The sequence below is a fragment of the Acipenser ruthenus genome, chromosome 5 (assembly GCF_902713425.1).
Source record: "Acipenser ruthenus chromosome 5, fAciRut3.2 maternal haplotype, whole genome shotgun sequence".
NCBI lineage: Eukaryota > Metazoa > Chordata > Actinopteri > Acipenseriformes > Acipenseridae > Acipenser > Acipenser ruthenus.
The window spans coordinates 73948194-73967551 of record NC_081193.1 but is presented as its reverse complement, the minus strand read 5'-3'; the positions used below and the strand labels follow the sequence as shown (position 1 = coordinate 73967551).

Below are 19358 nucleotides of genomic sequence, written 5' to 3'. Positions count from 1 at the left end.
CAACTTTTAACAGCTACAAAGACCCGCCTCTTACGACAGCCTCGAGTAGAATTACTGCATTAGACAACTTGTGATAGGTCAGTTTACTTGTCAGTCGCTACACGTTTCTGTTGGCAATAAAGGGCCCAATAATGGAAAATTCAATTCTGCAGTACATGTTTATAAACCACTGCTTGTAATTTGTACGGGTGACGATTTGGTTATGTGCCCATACAACTAAAAAAACATTTTTTTGAAATGTACAAAAAAGAAAAAAAAGTAAAGTGCACAGAGATCTATGGAAGACTATAACAGCACACATCAAAAAATTAGGCTTTTGTTACAGTGCAATGTTAACACTGTTTTAATATAAAACCCAGAAAGGCTTATTAAATTATATAGCTCACATTAAAGGTTGCCTTAATTTATATATATATATATTTATTTTATATATATAAATTTTAACTGGCAACTAAAACGAGAGTTATTACCTTTGAAAAGAAAAGGATTATTCATATAACATGTGTGCTGGCAAAACATACTGTAAATACAAATACAGTACTCTCCTTTGTTTTAATATCCTCCCTAAAATATGCGTGGCAGTGTCTATAATTTTAAATTAAAATCTTTGAAGTTTAAGAAGATAACATCACAAATCAAGGGCAAATCAAGTCCAGTGATAGGGTGTTACCCATCTTAAAACATACAATTGTTTGTCCATTCTTAGGACACATTCAAAGCCTAATGTGGCCTGTATGACAGCTTATCATTCCTCATTGGTTTCATGTTGTGGTTCTAAATGGAACTAACCTGGCAGATCCAAAGCGTTTTTTTTTTAACCTGGCAGATCCAAGTCGTTTTTTTTTTTTTTTTTTCCAGAACGGAATAACGGCATACAACTGATCTTGTCACAAAAAAAACATCTGTTAACACCATTTCTTGCTATGCCAACACATATTCAGTTGTACAGTAGTAATCAGGCAGTAGTATGATTTTAATGAACCATAAGTAAGGCTTTGTAAAAATCTCTTTATTTTCTTTCTCCATTGGCAATTTTTTTTTTTTTTAAAGCTGTTGTCATTCAGGTATTTATATCTTACTGTATAGTTACAGTTTTGTTAAATGCAGCCATATATATATATATATATATATATATATATATATATATATATATATATATATCATATTACAGAATATCATATTACCGATAAGAGCAGTTATAAAGTACAATAAAATCAGTAGCAAATAAGATCAAATTCAAATACGAGCAAAATAAATAATACAGTAAATTATATATATATATATATCATTTCTTTTTGTACTGATATTTTACAGGACATACAGAGCTGGCATTTTCAACATGGACTGATAAGGGAGCAACCTTCTAAAATGTGTTCCATTTCACTGCACCTTTTAAAATACATATCTTCATTTATAACTTAGTAGATTCATAATATCCACCAACACAAACTAGTGCTTTTGTGGCATTGTTTGAGAAAGCAATGCATTACTCCACCACTACCGAGACATACCTCTATGGGTAGCCTTATGCAGGAAGTGTCTGGAGTGTAGGAAGGAAGTTCCTAGTTATGAATAAAAATCCCAGTGGCCAGTGTTTGGTCCCATCTATAACCGCTGGTTATCATTTTAGAATAGTAGAGGTCATTTTCTTCAATCTTCAGGAAGTTTGAGTGGATAGTTGGCTAAGAGATAGTGGTTGAGATTTTCTCAAGGGATAATAAAGATAGTGTTACTTACAAACACAGACTTAGGGAAGATACTGCAGATACTGCATACTATTTTATTTCCCAGTTCTATAGCAGCATTCAATCATGCTTTTTGGCACAGTTTGTATGCGTTTAAAATTAAAAAGCAACTTCTATGTGATATTTGTTTTTGTTATGCATTTCTTACGGTACATCCACTTGATGCAGTACTGCTGGCTGACAGGTTTAGGGTAGCAATAAGAAGAAATAAGAAGAAGAATACATTTGGAAAGATAAGTAATATTGGCTGTTTAAAGACTTCTAGAAAGTTGCATGTTTTACACTTTTGCTAATGCAGTGGTGTGTTGGGGTTTATAAGGTAAAAATAAGTGAAGTACACTGAAAAGGGTGCTAGTCTACATTTGTCTACTTAAATTGTGAATGGCCGTTTTAAAGTTGATGTGTATCAGTGACTATGACAAGTCATGTGTAATGTTCTACTTTGGAGCTCTAGTAAATTGTCCTTCTTGTGCTACCTGGTTTAATGGGAACATCTTGTTAATGTCCCAAGTAGCAGAGAATAAGTACATACTGTAAAATCCCATGACCTGGCAGTGAGTGGGACTTTTTGGAAGTCTGTTATATTCTGTTTGTTTTTCAATAGAACACACAGTTTTTTTGTGTGTGTTATTTTTATTTTTTTTTCCAGCTTAAACCCCCCCAAGGCCAGATGTGCAGTCACTTTGACAAATCACAAGAGGGATGCAATTATTGAAGTGGATGGATTTGGTTTCAGGTCAGCCAATGGTCAAACAGGTAAACACAGGAAACACTGGAAACACCGAAAACAGGAAGTAGATTTCAGCACATTTGTGCACTTCTATTTACAAACAAACAAATAAACAAACAAGTGGTTTAACAAGACCAACTTAAATCAACAATCATTTAACTAAAGAGAGCAGTGCCTTGTAGCTCAGGTACCGAGTAACACACATCAGGTGTATCATCATTTCTCCCCAATACTAAGCTGACTACAGCCTTTTATAACTACCTGCCTTACAGGCTAATTCATTGCCCAACCAATCAGGGTGCAGGTTTCCTCCATCCTAGCTACATTCTCACAATGCTTGAATAGATGGAAACAGAAAGACTATTTTCCTGCAGGGATAGGGAAATTCTGTGCCAAATCACCACCTAAACACAACATTAACAGTAATAAGGTGATGGGGACACCTCACCCTGCCACAGTTCCCTAAAGTTCATCATGTCTGTCTATGAAGATGTTTATATACTCTAATCCTTCCAGCACACATAATTATGTCCACAGGTTATGTTTCAGTGATGGAATGAAAATAATCTTATCTAAAAAACAAACAAACATAAAAAACAGTTGAAAGAAGCAGTCTACTCAAGTTCACAATCTAGTGGTTCGTGTTTGCCACTTTAGCACTATTTCTTGTTAGCACTAATGCAATAATGTTGTTATTATCACAGTAATAATGCAAGATGTATAATTCTAAACAAATTCAAAGACTATGTATGTTCATTATGTATAGGCTTTATCTTTTTCTCCATGCAATTCATTTTACTCAGCACACTGAGAATGGTCTATAGTAAATGTGCCAATGTGTCACTCTGGCTTTGGGGCAAATATGCTCTTCAATATACTGTAGAAATACGGTTTTGATATTGATAAAAAAAAAAAAATTAAGAGCAAGCAGCTTCAAATTTGCTGTCCACTTTTTTTTGAAGAGAAGCACCTTAAAGACTTTTTAAAAAGTCTGCACTGTTTGTGTAATTGCAATAAGAACCACTCGGAATGCAAATGTCATGAAAATGGAAGAAGACAGTAAAAAAAAAAAAAAAAAAGAAAATGCTTCCTTTAGTGGCCTTTAACTGGTCCTCTGCTTTTAAACATGAACCGCACGTTTGAGCCACTCATCATTACAGAGTGCCAGGATGAGAAGGGTCTGCTGTGTATATGAGTCTGAGAATACACAAGACTGGGAACCCTGTAATTACCGTGATAATAACACTGGAGAGATTAGTGAATAAGAGAAGCTATTCTGTTCATTTAGATAATTAACTGCAGTGCATGTAAGCAGTGCCAAATTGTTAACAGAAGCCAAACAGAGAAGCATCAAATTAACATTTATGTTCTGTTATATAGTTAGAGCATCTGCTTTCTAGTGATTGTATGTATTCTTGTTTTTCATAAATGATGAACAAACTGCATGCTTAATACTTAATAATACTAAAAATACAGTTTAGCAGTATTTTAGCATGTCCTGTATATACTATGTGCCCAAGTAAAAAAAAAAATCTTATTCCAACCCGTTGTTAACCTCTTAAACTTCATTGTGTAATTTTGTTTTGGTTTTGGTGTGTATTTTCTTTTGTGGACACATAATAGGATTAAAATGTTACTGTTCTCCGTAAGCTGATCATAATTTGAAATGTACCCCGGTCGTATGTTATTATTTTTTATACATGTACTGTAATACAGCACCCCCTAGCGTATTAAAAAAAAAGGTTCTTTTGCTCGATTATCTACACTTTCCCCTTGAAGCTATTTCATCAGTGCACTCTGTGTTCAACAACATGGCAGCTCTGGCAGAGTTGTTCACCTTGGATACCTTCCCGTCTCAATACCATCCTCTTCACGTTCTTCTTACAAAGTCACAATTTACGCAGGTATTCCCGAAAAGAAGTGATGACACTTGTACCTTGTTGTCTGCTCGGAGACGTCAGGATCCAACTGGGGCTGAGTTACTCCTTTGCGCGCACGTAACGACAGAGGAAGAAGTATCGGAGGGCGAAACCCCAGTCAAAAGCGATACATTTTTGAACATGTACACAAGCAAGCTTTTTTGTATACATTATGGCTTCCAGTCTCGGGAAAAAGTAAAATTACGTGTGGTGAAGCCGATAGCACTGAGTAAAATTGTCATTGGCGCTAGAAGCAGGCAGAGTTTCAAATGGGCCAGCTCTGAGAAGTTTTCCAATGGGCTGCTCATACTCGCTTCTTGTCAGAAGGAAAACCTTCTGGCAAGACAAGGGGATGTGTTGGCAATTCCTTACCACCCACTGTTTGGCGAAGACGTTGCCCAGGTCAACCATTATCTGCTTGACTTGGTTATATTAGAGTGCACACCTGTAATGCAGGGAGTCATTACAGTAAATACTCGCGTAGTGGTCGCAGATTTTAGAGAGATGGCCCAGAACCATGCTGCTTTGGAAGGCTCAAATCATGGACATAGAGTTCTGCAGTCGCTGTATGTTTCTGATTTTGCACATTATGTCAATAGCCTAAGCGGTGGCAGTTCTTTGCTGGACAGAAGGAAGTTTTTGAGTGCAGAATTTTCTAGTTGTCTGCAAGCGCTAGAGTGCAGGTTTGATATTAGAGTGGTAGATATATCTAGCTTGGTAAAGCAGGGGAAAATTAAACTGAAAGAGGAACGGGGTCCAGCAAGGGACCTCGACACGTGCCTCTTGTTGAGCAAAAATTCGCTCCTTAAATTGGGTCTGTTCAACCAGGAATGGGTTAGTGTTTCTGCATTGAACGTCCTTTCCGATAAAACCAGAACCGTAAATAGAAATGAACGTTTACAAGAACTGGGAAGATCGGACGACAAAACGGATCACGATGATGCTGGAAAGAACAGGTGCGGGCATCTCGCTTCAGTGGTTGTTGCTGATTTCATTAGGTCTGCAGACCCGGATCTACCAGACAGTGTGGGTCTTGTCTCCCCTTCTTTATGGTTCAACCTTTCCAAGGGGGCACCAGTACCTATTACCAGCAGAGTTGTGAAGCTAAAGGTAAGCAACAACTACTGGTCCATAACCCTTAACTCTTGGGGGAAAACCTTAAGATGAGCCTCTGATGATGTATTGTAAATCTGTCTTGCATGTTATTCCTTTACTGTATTCATTGATTGAAATGAGCGCTTACAACAAATCTGATCTTAGAACAAGTGTTAGTTTAAATTGTTATTACAGTGGATTGGAATAGGAATTTTAACAGAAGTGATCTTGTGTTTTATTTCTTTCAGAGGTGTTATGAACAGAAGTCACATAAAGATACACAGCCAAAAGAGAGCAAGTCATGCACAGCAACCCCACTTTATGCAAAAGAACTGCATGTTGAAGTCATTACATCACCTGCCTACAGCTCCAGCGGGGTCTTTGATAATATCCTGTATGAGCACTTTAGCACACCCAGGTTAGTGATGTACTGTAAGGTCAGTGGAGAAGTAAAGCTGAACATGAAAAAAAAAAAACCTCCACTTAGATTTGAGACTTGAGACCAAGTGGACAATAAAAGAAAACGGCAGAGAGAGTTACATTATTTTGTTATGCTTAAAACCTTTTTATTTTGCCATTTTAGGTTGGTCCAGTTAGGTGATGTTTTGTGCGTGCCCAGTGAGGGACAAGCAGACTTCCTGGAGACTCATACAGATGGATTTACAAGGTGATCTTTCAGTTTAGGGGCTCTTTTATGCTGTAGTTTGTTAATAGATTGCAGGGATGGAAATACAACTGTAATTTTCATAGCAGTTTGATCCATTCTTGGTTTTACTATGAGTTTAATAGAACGCACCCAAGCGTGTTACCTATACACTGTGGCTAATCAAGCTCGTACTAAAACCTGGAATGGGTGAAACTGCTCAGCTATGAGTCTTATTTCCATCCCTGGATTGACTGGCAAAAGCAAACCACTCTGTCACCAACATATAGAAAAGCTCCCTTTGCATTCACACCAAATGTATGCATTTAAACATTTAGCATACTCAAAGACTAACACACACTACACCAACAGACACCTCCCACTTATTCAAAAATACACATAATAATAACAAAATAATTAAAGTTTAACGTTGTTTACACTTGTATTTCCAGTTGGCCGATGCTGTATTTTAAGGTAAAGAAGGTTTTCGGCATAGGTGAGAAGGATGGAGGTACCAGCTTCATTGGTTACCTGGCAGACAAAGATCACTCTTCTCTCTACCTGGTAAGAGATAACTAGTCTTGGTAGGTTTAGTGTGTAGATTTGTTAAGCATTGTAGTTCAATGGGTTTTGACAAGAAGTCGGTTTCAGTGGTCATATTTTTAATATGTGGCACTCTGGGGTGTGATAATGTATTATTGAGGTATCCATGTGGGTTCTAAAGAGTTAAGCTTTCAGCCTGAAGTGTCACAGACAAACTAATTGCATGACACGTAGAGAAATGAATTCTCTGTGCTACAGATGTGCAGTGTACAGCGTTCCTGTAAATGTCTTGTTTGGTGGTTGGCTATGTGTCTGTTGTAATTAGTATGCCTTCCTGTTTTTCACCCACTCAGACAGGCTCCACAAACAGCTATGTTCCATGTTCCTTGTTGGGAGATGGGCATACATTCTGGACCAGCTTGTCTCCTCCAGGGCTTTCTAACACAGTGGAGCAGCTCACCACTATCATACAGCCTTACATTACAGATGGGTCAGTACCAAAGTGTGTGTGTACAGTGGATGACATCATGCTTCTACAAGACACCCTAAAATTCTAACATTTAAAAGTCTTATTCTCTCTAGAAATGTGTGTGTGTGTATTTAACGCTGCTATGATGTTGGTTGGCCACTTCAGCTGAATACAAGTAAAATACGTCTATGCAGAACAATGCACAATGGTTTTATAATGTATTGGTTGCAATAAGAAGCCTTTGTTAGAGGCCAAGGGTGTTTCCTCTTGGTTTTGTAACGAGAGAGCCTGGCACTGTTTTGGTTTTCCATCCCATATTCTTGAAATGATGCTGTTGTGTTCTGTGTTTTTTGCTGCTGTAATTTGTACTGGAGAAGGATGGGGAAAAAGTACAAACATGTTTTTGTCTTGCAGTTCTCCGGGGTTGGGTGGACCGTGCAGTGTCCTAGTACAGGGACAGAGGGGCAGTGGGAAGGTCACAGCTATCAGAGCAGCATGCAGCAGACTGAACCTTCACCTGCTCAAGGTACTGTTACACACATAGTGGCATAACATAATAGTAGCAGAGTTCAAACATAACATTCTGCATAACTAACTTAATCAAACACAAACCAAGTATATACAAATGTAATCTTGAAGTTTTCTTTTTAGCAGTTAATCAGAGATATGGAATTGAATTGCATCAGCTTCTTTTAGGGCTAATCCTAGGATAACCACATATTGGTGGATGATGCAATACAGGGTGATTTCCCCACTGCTGTAAAATGCTCTGTGGTTTAGTCCCGGCTGCTACAGGTTGAACAAACCAACCCGTTATGTAAACTGAAGTATCTAAATAACACTGTCTTGCAGATAGACTGTGTGAATCTCTGTGGTGATACAACCGCGGCTACTGAGGCCAAGCTGCAGGCTGCCTTCTCACGGGCTGATCTCTACAAGCCCTGCGTGCTCCTCCTGAGAAACATCCAGCTCATTGGGAGGCACAGAGACGGGCTGGGGGAAGACTCCCGAGTCACCTGTACTCTGAGACAGCTCCTCGCCAACACTGCTAAACAAGCCAGGTAAGTTCAGGATAAAAATATATATATATATATATATATATATATATATATATATATATATATATATATATATATATATGTATATGTGGGTGTACTGTAGTCTGTCTGACCCGTCATTTTAACCCTTCCACAGAGATATTTGTATGCAATCTTAAGTATCAATTTGTCTTCTGTTTTTATTACAATTAAAGAAACGGCATGCACAACCAGTGTCTCCCAGTACCGTGATCAAAACATCAACACACATTACAAATCGGAAAACTATCATACAGTACTGTCTTCATATAGGTTATGCATTTAATCAATCGATAAATAGTTCCTACCTGCCTACCTATTCAGCTTCAACTACTTGTTTCTGCTGACGTAAATCAACAAAAAACTTTTTTCTTTAGCATCTACCCTGCTGTAGTCATTGGCACAGTGTGTAACCCTCAGGAGCTATTTCCAGATGTAGTGACAGCATTTCTCCATGAGGTGGCTCTAGAGAGTCCTTCAGAAGAGCAGAGAAAGGCAATGCTGGTCAGCCTTACCGCAGCTATATCTCTGGGAAAAGATGTCAATCTGAGTAAAGTCGCCAAACAGACAGCAGTGAGTATCTTGAGACTGGCAGCTCAATGTAAGAAAAATGAGGCACAACCACAATTTACCAAGCTGATGCATTCAGTTATGTGTTGTTGGGAATTTCTACTGTAACTAACTTCAGGAAACTCCTGGTCAGAATTATATATAAATCCTTTTTTTTATATTGTTCATGTGCCTTCCTCAGTCACTGTTTGAACCTATGTGGAATTGGTAAGCTTTCTTACCTTTGGTATTGTCTTAATATACTGCAGAACTGCATCTTGATCTTATTAAAAGAATGGCAATACTTTTAAGATTTTTTTTTTCCTCTAATTTATATATATATAATTTTATTCTCAGGGGTTGCTTCTGGGGGATCTTTGCGCATTGCTAGCCTACGCTAGTAAATCAGCCTTCAAACGAGTACTCAGTACTTGGTAAGCCTATTGTATAATTATTGTATGTCCTCCACGAACATCAATTACTATAGTACAAAAAAATAAACTGTATAGTTTTAAATGTTTTGATTGGAATACGTGTCATCATAAATTGAAAGACCATTTTGTTGCGTTTATAAATACATTTTGCAGAAGTCTGTTTTCTTTTTGAAACTCAGTTTTCCAGGTGGAATAAGTTTGCAAGAAGAGCATGACCTTTGTGCTTCTGGCATTTCTGTCCTTTCTGAGGATTTTACCAGCTCCTTGGACCAGCTACAAAAGGCGCATTCACAGACCATCGGAGCTCCTAAGGTAGGATTCAGAATTATTATTATTATTTTTTTTTTAATTGCATTCTTTAAAACATTTTTGGGAAAATTGGTGGATATTTCTTTTATTTGGGAAACTATAAACAGATGTCAAAATCTGACACCACCATGTACAGTAAAGCAGTCTCATCATAAATGTTTCCATTTCTAACACTTTTTTTTATTTGTTGTTTTATGTGTTAATTTAATGCAGGCTCATTTGTTTTATTGTATTCAAATACCTGTGCTGACTTAATAGGGATGTATTGCATGCATTTATTTGTAGTTCAAAATTGTAGGTATTTTACAAGAGAGTGAGGCATATCCAAAAAAACATGAAATAGTTTTAACCTCAGAGCTTGCCTTAGATTTATTTTTTAAATGTATAAACAGGAATCACATCTTAAGTTTGATCCCATTACAATAAGTCATAAGGCATCCCTTGCCCCCTAGATCCCCTCTGTGAAGTGGCAGGATGTGGGTGGCTTACTGCAGGTGAAGAAAGAGATCCTGGATACTATCCAGCTGCCCCTGGAGCACCCTGAGCTGCTGTCTCTGGGCCTGAGGCGCTCTGGACTGCTGCTCTATGGACCACCAGGCACTGGAAAAACCCTGCTGGCTAAAGCAGTGGCAACAGAGTGTTCCATGACATTCCTCAGGTATGGAATCCAGCGCATCCCAAGGCCCGAAATCCAAATGACTTCCTTCCTTCCTTCCAAATGGTTTGGAGGGAAATGTATATGTTACACTCAGTCATGATTCGGTCAATCACCGAAAAAAAAGTAACAATTTCGCAATTTGAGCATTTGCAAATTATCAGAGAATGAAATGAAAGGTTATTTCAGTCGCTGAGCAAACCATTTTGATCAAATTGCAAAATGGAAAATATCAAACAAGCAAAGAACGAAACACAAAAGAAGAGACAGCTTCTTCGGTCTTCGGTCTGCTGGAGGATCTCTGGAGCACCTTTACAGTCAAATTGAATTTCAGTTGTCTGATAATTCAATCCTAATTTGGACAAAGTACCCAAAGAAAACAATCTTTCTCTTTCTTCAGCAGCAGCAGTGCTTCTTTGTGCGTAAGAGTGTTTGGTGCAATTCTAAATGCCACAGCAGCAAGCCTTGCAAAAACAAATACAGTGATGCGTATGTTTCTAAATCTAAATTGTGATTTTTTTAAAAGTTTTTATGGATTATGGTTTCTTTATGTGTCTAATTTGATTGAACTACTTTCATTTTACCTGACTGTTATTATTTAATCAATCAAAACAGTGTTTTAACATGAGACTCAGTATCCCAGTGGAGCTCTTAATATGGTTTCTTTTGAAAATGTCATCTCAACTAAAAACCTTTAAGAAGGGTTTCTTGCAGTCAAAAGCAGTCTCCGTCTTTATTCCACAGGCGTGGCACTGTCTTGTGCTGATTGGGGTCTGCAAAACCTTTTTTCTAAAAAGTGGTAGTTCACCCCTTCCTCTGATTTATGAGAATATTAACTGTTTAAAAAGCATACTTACTTTCTTTCTTTCTTTCTTTCTTTCACTTAAAGTGATTAGACAAACATGGATTGACATTTGATTTTGCAGTTTAAAATACTGTGTATACAGTAGTCTTATAATAAGAATAAAACAATCAATTTTTAATTGTGTTAGTTTTTTCCTCTAAAACTGTATTTTCTAAATAACAAGGCGAGAACATTAGGAACGTTATTTCAAACTCTTGGAGTTTAATGCTTGAGGTCACCCTCCTCCTAAATTGCTTATCACATCTCCCTTGCAAATGAAGCCACGGTCTCAATTGGTTAACTTCCTGCATAAATAATAACTTCCTTACATAAATAATGAATCAATGACGTGTATCTTATAAATATAATTTACTGATTTTATGTTCATTCAATTAAAAAAATATTTTAACACCCCACAATTAATTGCTAATAGCAAATTTGAGCAGCATCTTTTAAAATAAATAAATAAATAAATAAATAAATAAATAAAATAAAATAAAAAAAAAGTCGTCGCCAATTATTTTGTATTATTTTCTCCCAATTTAGAGTGTTCAATTATTTTTAGGCTCAGCTCACCGCTACCACCCCTGTACTCCCTGTTGAGGGGCGAAGATGAACACACGCTGTCCTCCGAAGCGTCTGCCATTAGCCACCCGCTTCTTTACACACGGCAGGCTCACCATGCAGCCACCTCAGAGCTACAGCGTCGGAGGAACGCAGCTCTGGGCCACTTACAGGCAAGCCCACAGGCGCCCGGACAGACCACATGGGTCGCTGGTATGCGGTGAGCAGAGGACACCCTGGCCGACCTAAGCCCTCCCCACCCGGACGGCACTCGGCCAGCTGTGCGCCGCCCCCTGGGAGCTCCCATCCACGGTCAGCTGTGGAATAGCCTGGACTAGAACCAATGACGTCCAGGCTATAGGGCGTATCCTGTACTCCACACGTAGCACTTTTACTGGATGTGCCACTCGGGAGCTCCAAGCAGCATCTTTAAAATCTGTTTGGGAACTGTGCATTTGCTCAAAGCACATTTCGCAATTTGTGTATCGCTTTACTCAAAGACCGAAGAAGCTGTCTCTTCTTCTGCGCTTCGCTCTTTTGCTTGTTTAATTTGATCAAAATAATTTGCTCAAAGACCGAAATGACCTTTAATTTTGATAATTTGTAAATGCTCAAATTGAAATGGTTATTTTTTTCAGTGATTGACCGAATCCTGACTGAGTGTAACATGTATTTATATATATATGTATATATATGTATATGTGTGTGTGTGTGTGTATACAGTATATATATATATATATATATATATATATGTATATGTGTGTGTGTATACAGTATATATATATATATATAATGTTATATGTGTGTGTGTGTGTTACAGAAGGTCACCGATTCAAATCCCACCTCTGCTACTGACTGATTCACTGTGTAGCCCTGAGCAAGTCACTTAACCTCCTTGTGCTCCATCCTGCGGATGAGATGTTAAATCAATGTCCTATTGTAAGTGACTCTGCATATAATGCACAGTTCACAGCCTACCTCTGTAAAGCGCTTTGTGCTGGTGGTCCACTATGAAAGGTGCTATATAAAAATAAAGATATTATTATTATTATAGGTTACAAGGATTCTGTTTGGCAAAAGCACCAACAGTTGTAAAATTGAACACTACAGAATGTCATCCACTCCAGTAGTTTGTATTTGTTGTTCAGCTTGTGTTGAAACCTGCTTTTTCTGTCCTCTAGTGTAAAGGGGCCAGAACTGATCAACATGTATGTGGGACAAAGTGAGGAAAATGTTAGAGAAGGTAAGGGCTGGTAAATATCTTCTGATCAGACATAAGAAACATTTTTATGTACATTACATTCGTTTAGGGTTGGCATTTCTCAAAAGGTGGCGTTTTCAATATTGTCTACTTTGTGTGTGTCATTGTGCAGGTAATTCCATTCTTTTATATATAGTTATTGAAATGTGTCCTGAGGTTCACTGTAGTGCTATATCCATCAAGCACAAAGGTGCTGACATTTGTTTTGCAGCTGCTGGTGCTCAGTTTGACTTAAATGTGTGCAGGCCTAATATATTCTCATATTTCTGACATTTATAACCCTGTGTGTGTGTGTGTGTTCTGATTTCAATACATCTTTGCTTCTTGTTTTAGTGTTTGCCAAGGCCAGGTCTGCAGCACCTTGTATTATTTTCTTTGATGAGCTGGACTCTCTTGCTCCCAACAGAGGTCGCAGTGGAGACTCAGGAGGAGTCATGGACAGGTAAGCTAAGCCATTAACCAGATATAGTTCTACTACCAGGTCTAAAATGCCTTGCCTTGTGGAGCCTTCCTCAGACAAATAGACACAAATAAGGTTGGAGAATATTATAAGGACATACCTGATTGCAGGGGACAAGCAAGACATTGTAGGAGTAATAGACCTGATATCTAAGGGCTTTTAGGGGTTTCTTCAATTGATTTAAACAGTGTTTGATCTTAATACCTTCATCATGAAATCTTTCAAAAAGGACTCTTATGACAACTAACAGTGCAAGTCAGTTTCATAGGTGCCTAATCTTTATTACTGTTTTGTTTTATTCTAATGTTTCTACCTTAAATGTAGAATATTAGAAGGAAAGGAATGTTTTCAGCACTGTACTGTTAATGCTTTTGTTGTGATAAGAGCATGTTCCTTCATCTTAACTTTCCAGAGTGGTATCCCAGCTTCTGGCTGAGCTGGACGGGCTTCACTCCAAAGGGGAGGTGTTTGTGATTGGAGCCACCAACCGGCCGGACCTCCTGGATCAAGCACTGCTCAGGCCTGGCAGGTTGGTCTTGTAATAGTTTCCAAGCCTCATAGCTCAGAAAGTAGCTGAGGTAGTGACTTCATAGTTGCAGGGTTATAAAAACGGTCCACACCAAATGTGTTGGTACCCATGACATTGACCTGTGCTATTGAGGTCATGTGACTTTAAATGCTGTCACTTTGTCACAGCTATTCTATGAATCTCTTAATACAGTTCCATTACAGGTGGTGTCCAGTTAACATTAACTGTTTCAGTGCCACATTGTTTTAACCTCTGGCCATGTTAATGATACAGACCATGTCTTTACAGCTGGTACAGTGCTGCATTCTACGATTCTCTCAATAATGTTCCATTACAGACAGTGTCCAGTAGAAATTAACTATTTCACTGCCACATGGTTATAACTGTTAGGTAGTACCCTCAGGGATACTTTGTTTTTTTTTTCACAAATTCCTATTTCATTTTTTTTTTTTCAGACATTTAAAATACAATGAACTATTAACTACTTTTAGAGCCATTGTCACTCATTTGAAGTGATGGTGATGAGTCACTTCTCTTACCTGTGAACGATATAGGTGTCCAGCTCCTCTTAAAATGTTTCCCATTTTAAAAGCTTTCTCATTTCTTATTAGTATGATTTTTTTAATATGTAACAGTGGCAGACCTGGCAAGTATTACAACTCTATAATGTGGATTCAATGTTTCAGATGATGCCATACAGTACAGTGTATGGGTTCCTACAGTACACAATATTCAGACAATATTGTGAACTGTAAACCTGTTTGATCATGCTTCATGAGTGAACTTTTTCAATCAAGGACGTGTTAAATTAAGATTCTTAATATAGTTCTGCCAACAGAATCGTAACAAGGGCATTATTTGTACTTTTTTTTTTGGGGAGGTCAGATTTGACAAATTGCTGTATGTGGGCATCAGTGAAGATAAGGAATCCCAGCTACAGATCCTTAAGGCGATCACTAGAAAGTAAGTGTGCAAGCCAGTTAAATAAAGTTGACACAGCTTTGGCAGTAATACATGTGATGGGAACAATTTATGGTCCTGCATACCTGAATGACTTTTGAGCTCCATTTTAAACTTTCTGTGAATTTAATCTTTTATTTCAAATATAACACGTCTTCAGTGTTATGCTTTTGATGTGTTGCAGCCAAAATTCAGACTTTTGGACAAATGTCTTTTTTAGTAAATATGTAGGATATATTCTTCAAGGTAATTTACACATGACATTTCTTTGGTCCAGATATACCACACAATACACTACATAATGTTTCCATTCTTTATTGCTGTCCATTAACAAAATCAATCATTCAATATTGTTTAAAAAGTACAGAATTTGCAGGGTACAATATTGTAGGTGTCAAAGTCAATCCAGTCTTGATCAAAAAGCTTTTTAAATGAAATCACATAATGGAATGAGGTATAAGGTATTGCATACTTTAACACATCAACAACATAACCATGAGACTTATCTTTCAACACAACCATTGTATAACCTCTCTTGTGTTGGTCTTCCTCTTTTCTATCTGCTGTCCCCTTCTTATCTCCCTTCATCTTCTTTCTTCCATCTCTTTTGTCCCTTTTCCATTGACACGTCATACAGCCATTTCATTTTCCTTTGTCCTCCTTTATATGCATAGAGTGCTTTCTTGATTTCAAGAAATTATCTTTAAAAAAAAAAAAAAAAAAAAAAAAACCACAACAAGCCTGCAGGGCTGACCCAGCTTCATCTTTAACATCAAGCTGCATCTCATAACAGTCGTGATAAGTATGCTGATTAAGCTATGTAACCGCAGCGTGCTTTTTATTGTAGACAGACCTCATTGAAACACAGAAGTTTATTGCTAGTTTTACAGTTTTTGTTTATAAATGCTAAACATCATATTAAATCATTCTTCTTTGTTTCTTTCAGTGAAGCCACTGTAACAACAGCGTTCCCTTTTCATGTGTTTCTAGGTTCAAGGTGGATTCGAGTGTCAGCCTCCCTGATGTAATTGAGAGATGCCCTCCTCAGTTGTCAGGAGCAGATATCTATGCACTCTGCTCAGACGCCATGATGTCAGCCATAAAGCGGAAGATCAGGAGAATAGATGAAGGTTCCCATTATACTAAACCATTCAGCTTCAGACCATGTTTCAGAGTTTTAAAACACTGTCATTCATTTGCTAATTGAAGGCTGTTTTTGACCAGACAAAATAGCCTATTTTTGAAGCATTTACACAGAAACCAACAAAAAAAGCTAATTGCAGTATAGATCGGAGCCTAAAAAATGTAACTGACAGTGCTGGAAGATGCACAGCGAAGCAGTCGGATTTCTAAACTGCTGTGACAAGTATGATGCAGAAACATACCAGAAAATCTCCCCACAAGACATGAGTAATCTTAAAGATATATATATTTTATATATTTAACTGCAATCTGCGATAGAGATTTACAGGAATTGTTAGCGCAGCCACAGGAAAAGCCTGTTGCTTCATTGCACTGAGCAATTCAGCATTGCAAATTAACATAAATTAGGTTGTCTCTTTTTTTGTTTATTTACATAGGATTTGCTTCTAAAATAAAATAGGTTTACAGATTTACATATTGGTTGTTGGCATCCTCACTAATTTAATGTGCTTGTAATATTAAACTATCAGGATTTGACCTTTTAAAGATATGAAACATTGCATTGCCATTCGTAGTCATTTCAAAACATTTGCACAGGGTCTATTTGTAGACATTTTAAATTGGCCTGATCTTTCTTTTGATTTATAGCTTTACACCTCATTTCACTTTTTTTCCAGCACTTTTTTCCCCTCCTTTATACAAGTAAATATCATCCCAAGTATTGTTCATTTTAGTCTATTCGTCTCCCAAGCAAACAGTTTAGACTCCTCCATGCAAAAACCTAAATGTATTTAGGAAATATGTGTATTTTTAAAATGAAATGAAGGCATTCCAAACAAGTCTAAGATTCTACTCCAAGCACTTGTTTTACATCAACCTTAAACTAAAACTCTTCAACTCAGCTGCTAGCAATTTTACCCTCGTAAAGCTCCAAACTAAACCCTGCTGTGCTTTATATAGCATTGCAGCCCATGCCCATCTAATGACTTGCATGGGCACAATTTTATTATCCAGATGTTTTTAAATTTCAAAATATGGAACAATCACTGTTATTCACTTCCAATATTGGGTTAGCGATTGTAAGGATAGTATCTTGGATTTTCTGTTAAATTGACAGTGCTGTTTAAATCTACATTCAACGGAGTCTTTCTTATATATCTTTAAAAGCACATGAGTATACTGCAATTCTGCATCAATAGCTGACATACTGTACAGTGAAGCCTTGATGCAGCGTATTTGTTGGGATGCAATAGAATGTACATTTGATATAGGAGAACAATCAGACAACCTCATCTTCAATGACGATGACAGTGCAAATAAAAAAAGCTGTATGTTTTTACTAGGTGTGTAGCAAAAAACGAGCATATTTTAAGTGCTACGTCTCCAATAAAGAGTGAACGTACAAATAGTTACTGATGGCTTATGCTTAACCAGAGAAAATATGGAAGTCATTTACCTGCCAAAAACCAAGATACTAACCTTCAAGCATCATGTGTTGCATGGTAACGGATAAGCACCCCAGCAACTTGGTACGACTATGAAATATCACTGTGATCTTTAATGTTGCATTCTTCTTACTGTCTAGGATCGCTTTATTGATTTTTTTCATTCAGTAATCACATCCTGGTTACTGTTCAAAAACTCAGAAATTTACCCTCAATGGAGCCCTGAAAGTATTCTCTCTGTGGTATTTATTTGATCGACAGGTTAATGGTTACATTCAAGCATTAACTTGGCTGCCTTGGAGTGAAGACATGTTTAGGAATTGTATTTAGACCACGGTTGCATCTAACTTGTGAGTTTTAAAAAGTCACCAGGATGTGATGACTGAAACCTGAAAATGATGTACAAATTGACTCTAAACAAGAAGAATGTGTAACCTGTGATATGCAATGCCTATAGCAAGTTGCTCTTCAGGTACTATTTGTCTATTATGAGCTTGTTTAGTTGGGTATTGTAGAGGCCTAGACTTCAGTGTAAATAATTCAACCCAGTAAAGCCTGAAATGACTTGTGAGTCTCATCAGGTTCCTAATATTAATATGCCGTTTGGGTTTGGGGCAGTCACTCATAGCTACAAACAGCTCATAATGTTGTGATCATCATTTTCTTATCAGCTTACGGGCTCTGCCTAAATGTCCTGATCTGAATTAAGGTAAATCATTCTGTCTCCCCTACCTAGGTCTGGACACAGAGGACTCGGAGCTCCTATTAATGAGGGAGGATTTTCAGCATGCATTAGAGAAACTACAGCCATCCGTATCGGACCAAGAACTACTGAAACACAAACTCATCCAGCAGAAATTCACAGCAAAATAATAGGAACACAATAATGCATTCTGCATTGTAAAACATGTCCCTGGTAAAAAGTGGTCAAGTAACCATTATGTGTACCGGTGACTAGTACAGCCAGTGATCGCTCAAATAAATTATTGGCTCTGGAAAAACTCTACAATTTATAAAACATAAATGAAAACAAACTACAGGGTTGATTTGTGAAGGTCAACTACTCGTTATGTGCATCACAAGCAGAATTGTTTCATGCCTGTTAAATACCACAATGCAACATTTACTAAACAATGTTCAATGTAGTTCAGTACTGGTTGCCTTTATCCAGGCTGACGTTTAAAGACTGTTGATTTTTTTGTATTTATGAAACAGAAATTAAAACTAGTACTAGGTTAAGTACTCGGTTAGCTATTAGGGGCATCACAAGCAAAATGATTTTTCCACAGCTGTGGAATACCACAAAACTGTACTTCACAGAAAAAGGAAAACAAATGCACACTGCAGTTCAGTACTGGTTCTCTGCACCAGGTTCTTAAAAAAAATGAAATATCCATTTACATTTACAAAAAAATAAAGAAAATAATCCTCAAACCTACTGTAACATTTTCTCCACAAATAACAGGTGATCCTGTTACATTTATAGTAGGATTTATAGGCCATCCACCAGTGTGCGAAAGGCACAGTCACTGTAAATCATTTATTTTCTTTCTTTTTAGAATGTAATCATCAATTTCTTAGTGAAGATAAGATGCTAATACAGTAGATTACTATGTCCATGAAGGTTTGCCAACAAAAGAGAAGTCGGAAAAGGCTAAGTTTCATTCAGTTGAGCAATGAGCCATTCTGCACTAGACTACTCACTGTGCTGCCACCATTCACACCCATTCTCTCTAGAAACACAAATTCTCATAACATCTTATACATACATTCCTATACTAAAAGCTTTGCCATTACAAGGAAATTAATGTATCTAAATGTAAATAATTTACAATCACACTCATTGTTTTATAATAAACCATAATAAATATATATATATATTTAGAGTTGATATATGAATCACAGTGTAATTTGTTGCAAATAGCAGATTTGTATAAATTTCCATGATTGTTTTGCTTTTTAAATAAACATTAAATTCTTCTGTT

The 19358-nt window shown here is 37.2% G+C and overlaps 1 protein-coding gene across 1 annotated transcript; it reads left to right on the top strand.

Annotated features, from left to right (window-relative positions):
* Positions 1-4244: 4244 nt before the first annotated feature.
* pex6 (peroxisomal biogenesis factor 6) lies at positions 4245-19356 on the top strand. The gene is made up of 17 exons (XM_034003128.3): positions 4245-5504; positions 5738-5907; positions 6073-6156; positions 6585-6696; positions 7029-7165; positions 7559-7670; positions 7997-8205; positions 8598-8793; positions 9127-9203; positions 9383-9515; positions 9965-10170; positions 12757-12818; positions 13170-13278; positions 13709-13825; positions 14711-14788; positions 15776-15915; positions 18110-19356. Exons 1-17 carry the CDS (start codon positions 4287-4289, stop codon positions 18244-18246), a joined length of 3297 nt encoding a protein of 1098 aa, XP_033859019.3. The 5' UTR covers positions 4245-4286; the 3' UTR covers positions 18247-19356.
* The last annotated feature ends 2 nt before the right edge of the window (positions 19357-19358 follow it).

Excerpts from the sequence above, each read along its gene's own strand:
- pex6 (XM_034003128.3), top strand. The coding sequence starts at position 4,287 with ATGGCAGCTCTGGCAGAGTTGTTCACCTTGGATACCTTCCCGTCTCAA. Across the intron at positions 6,697-7,028 it reads ATCACTCTTCTCTCTACCTG|ACAGGCTCCACAAACAGCTA; the intron begins GTAAGAGATAAC and ends TCACCCACTCAG. Across the intron at positions 8,794-9,126 it reads AAGTCGCCAAACAGACAGCA|GGGTTGCTTCTGGGGGATCT; the intron begins GTGAGTATCTTG and ends TTTTATTCTCAG.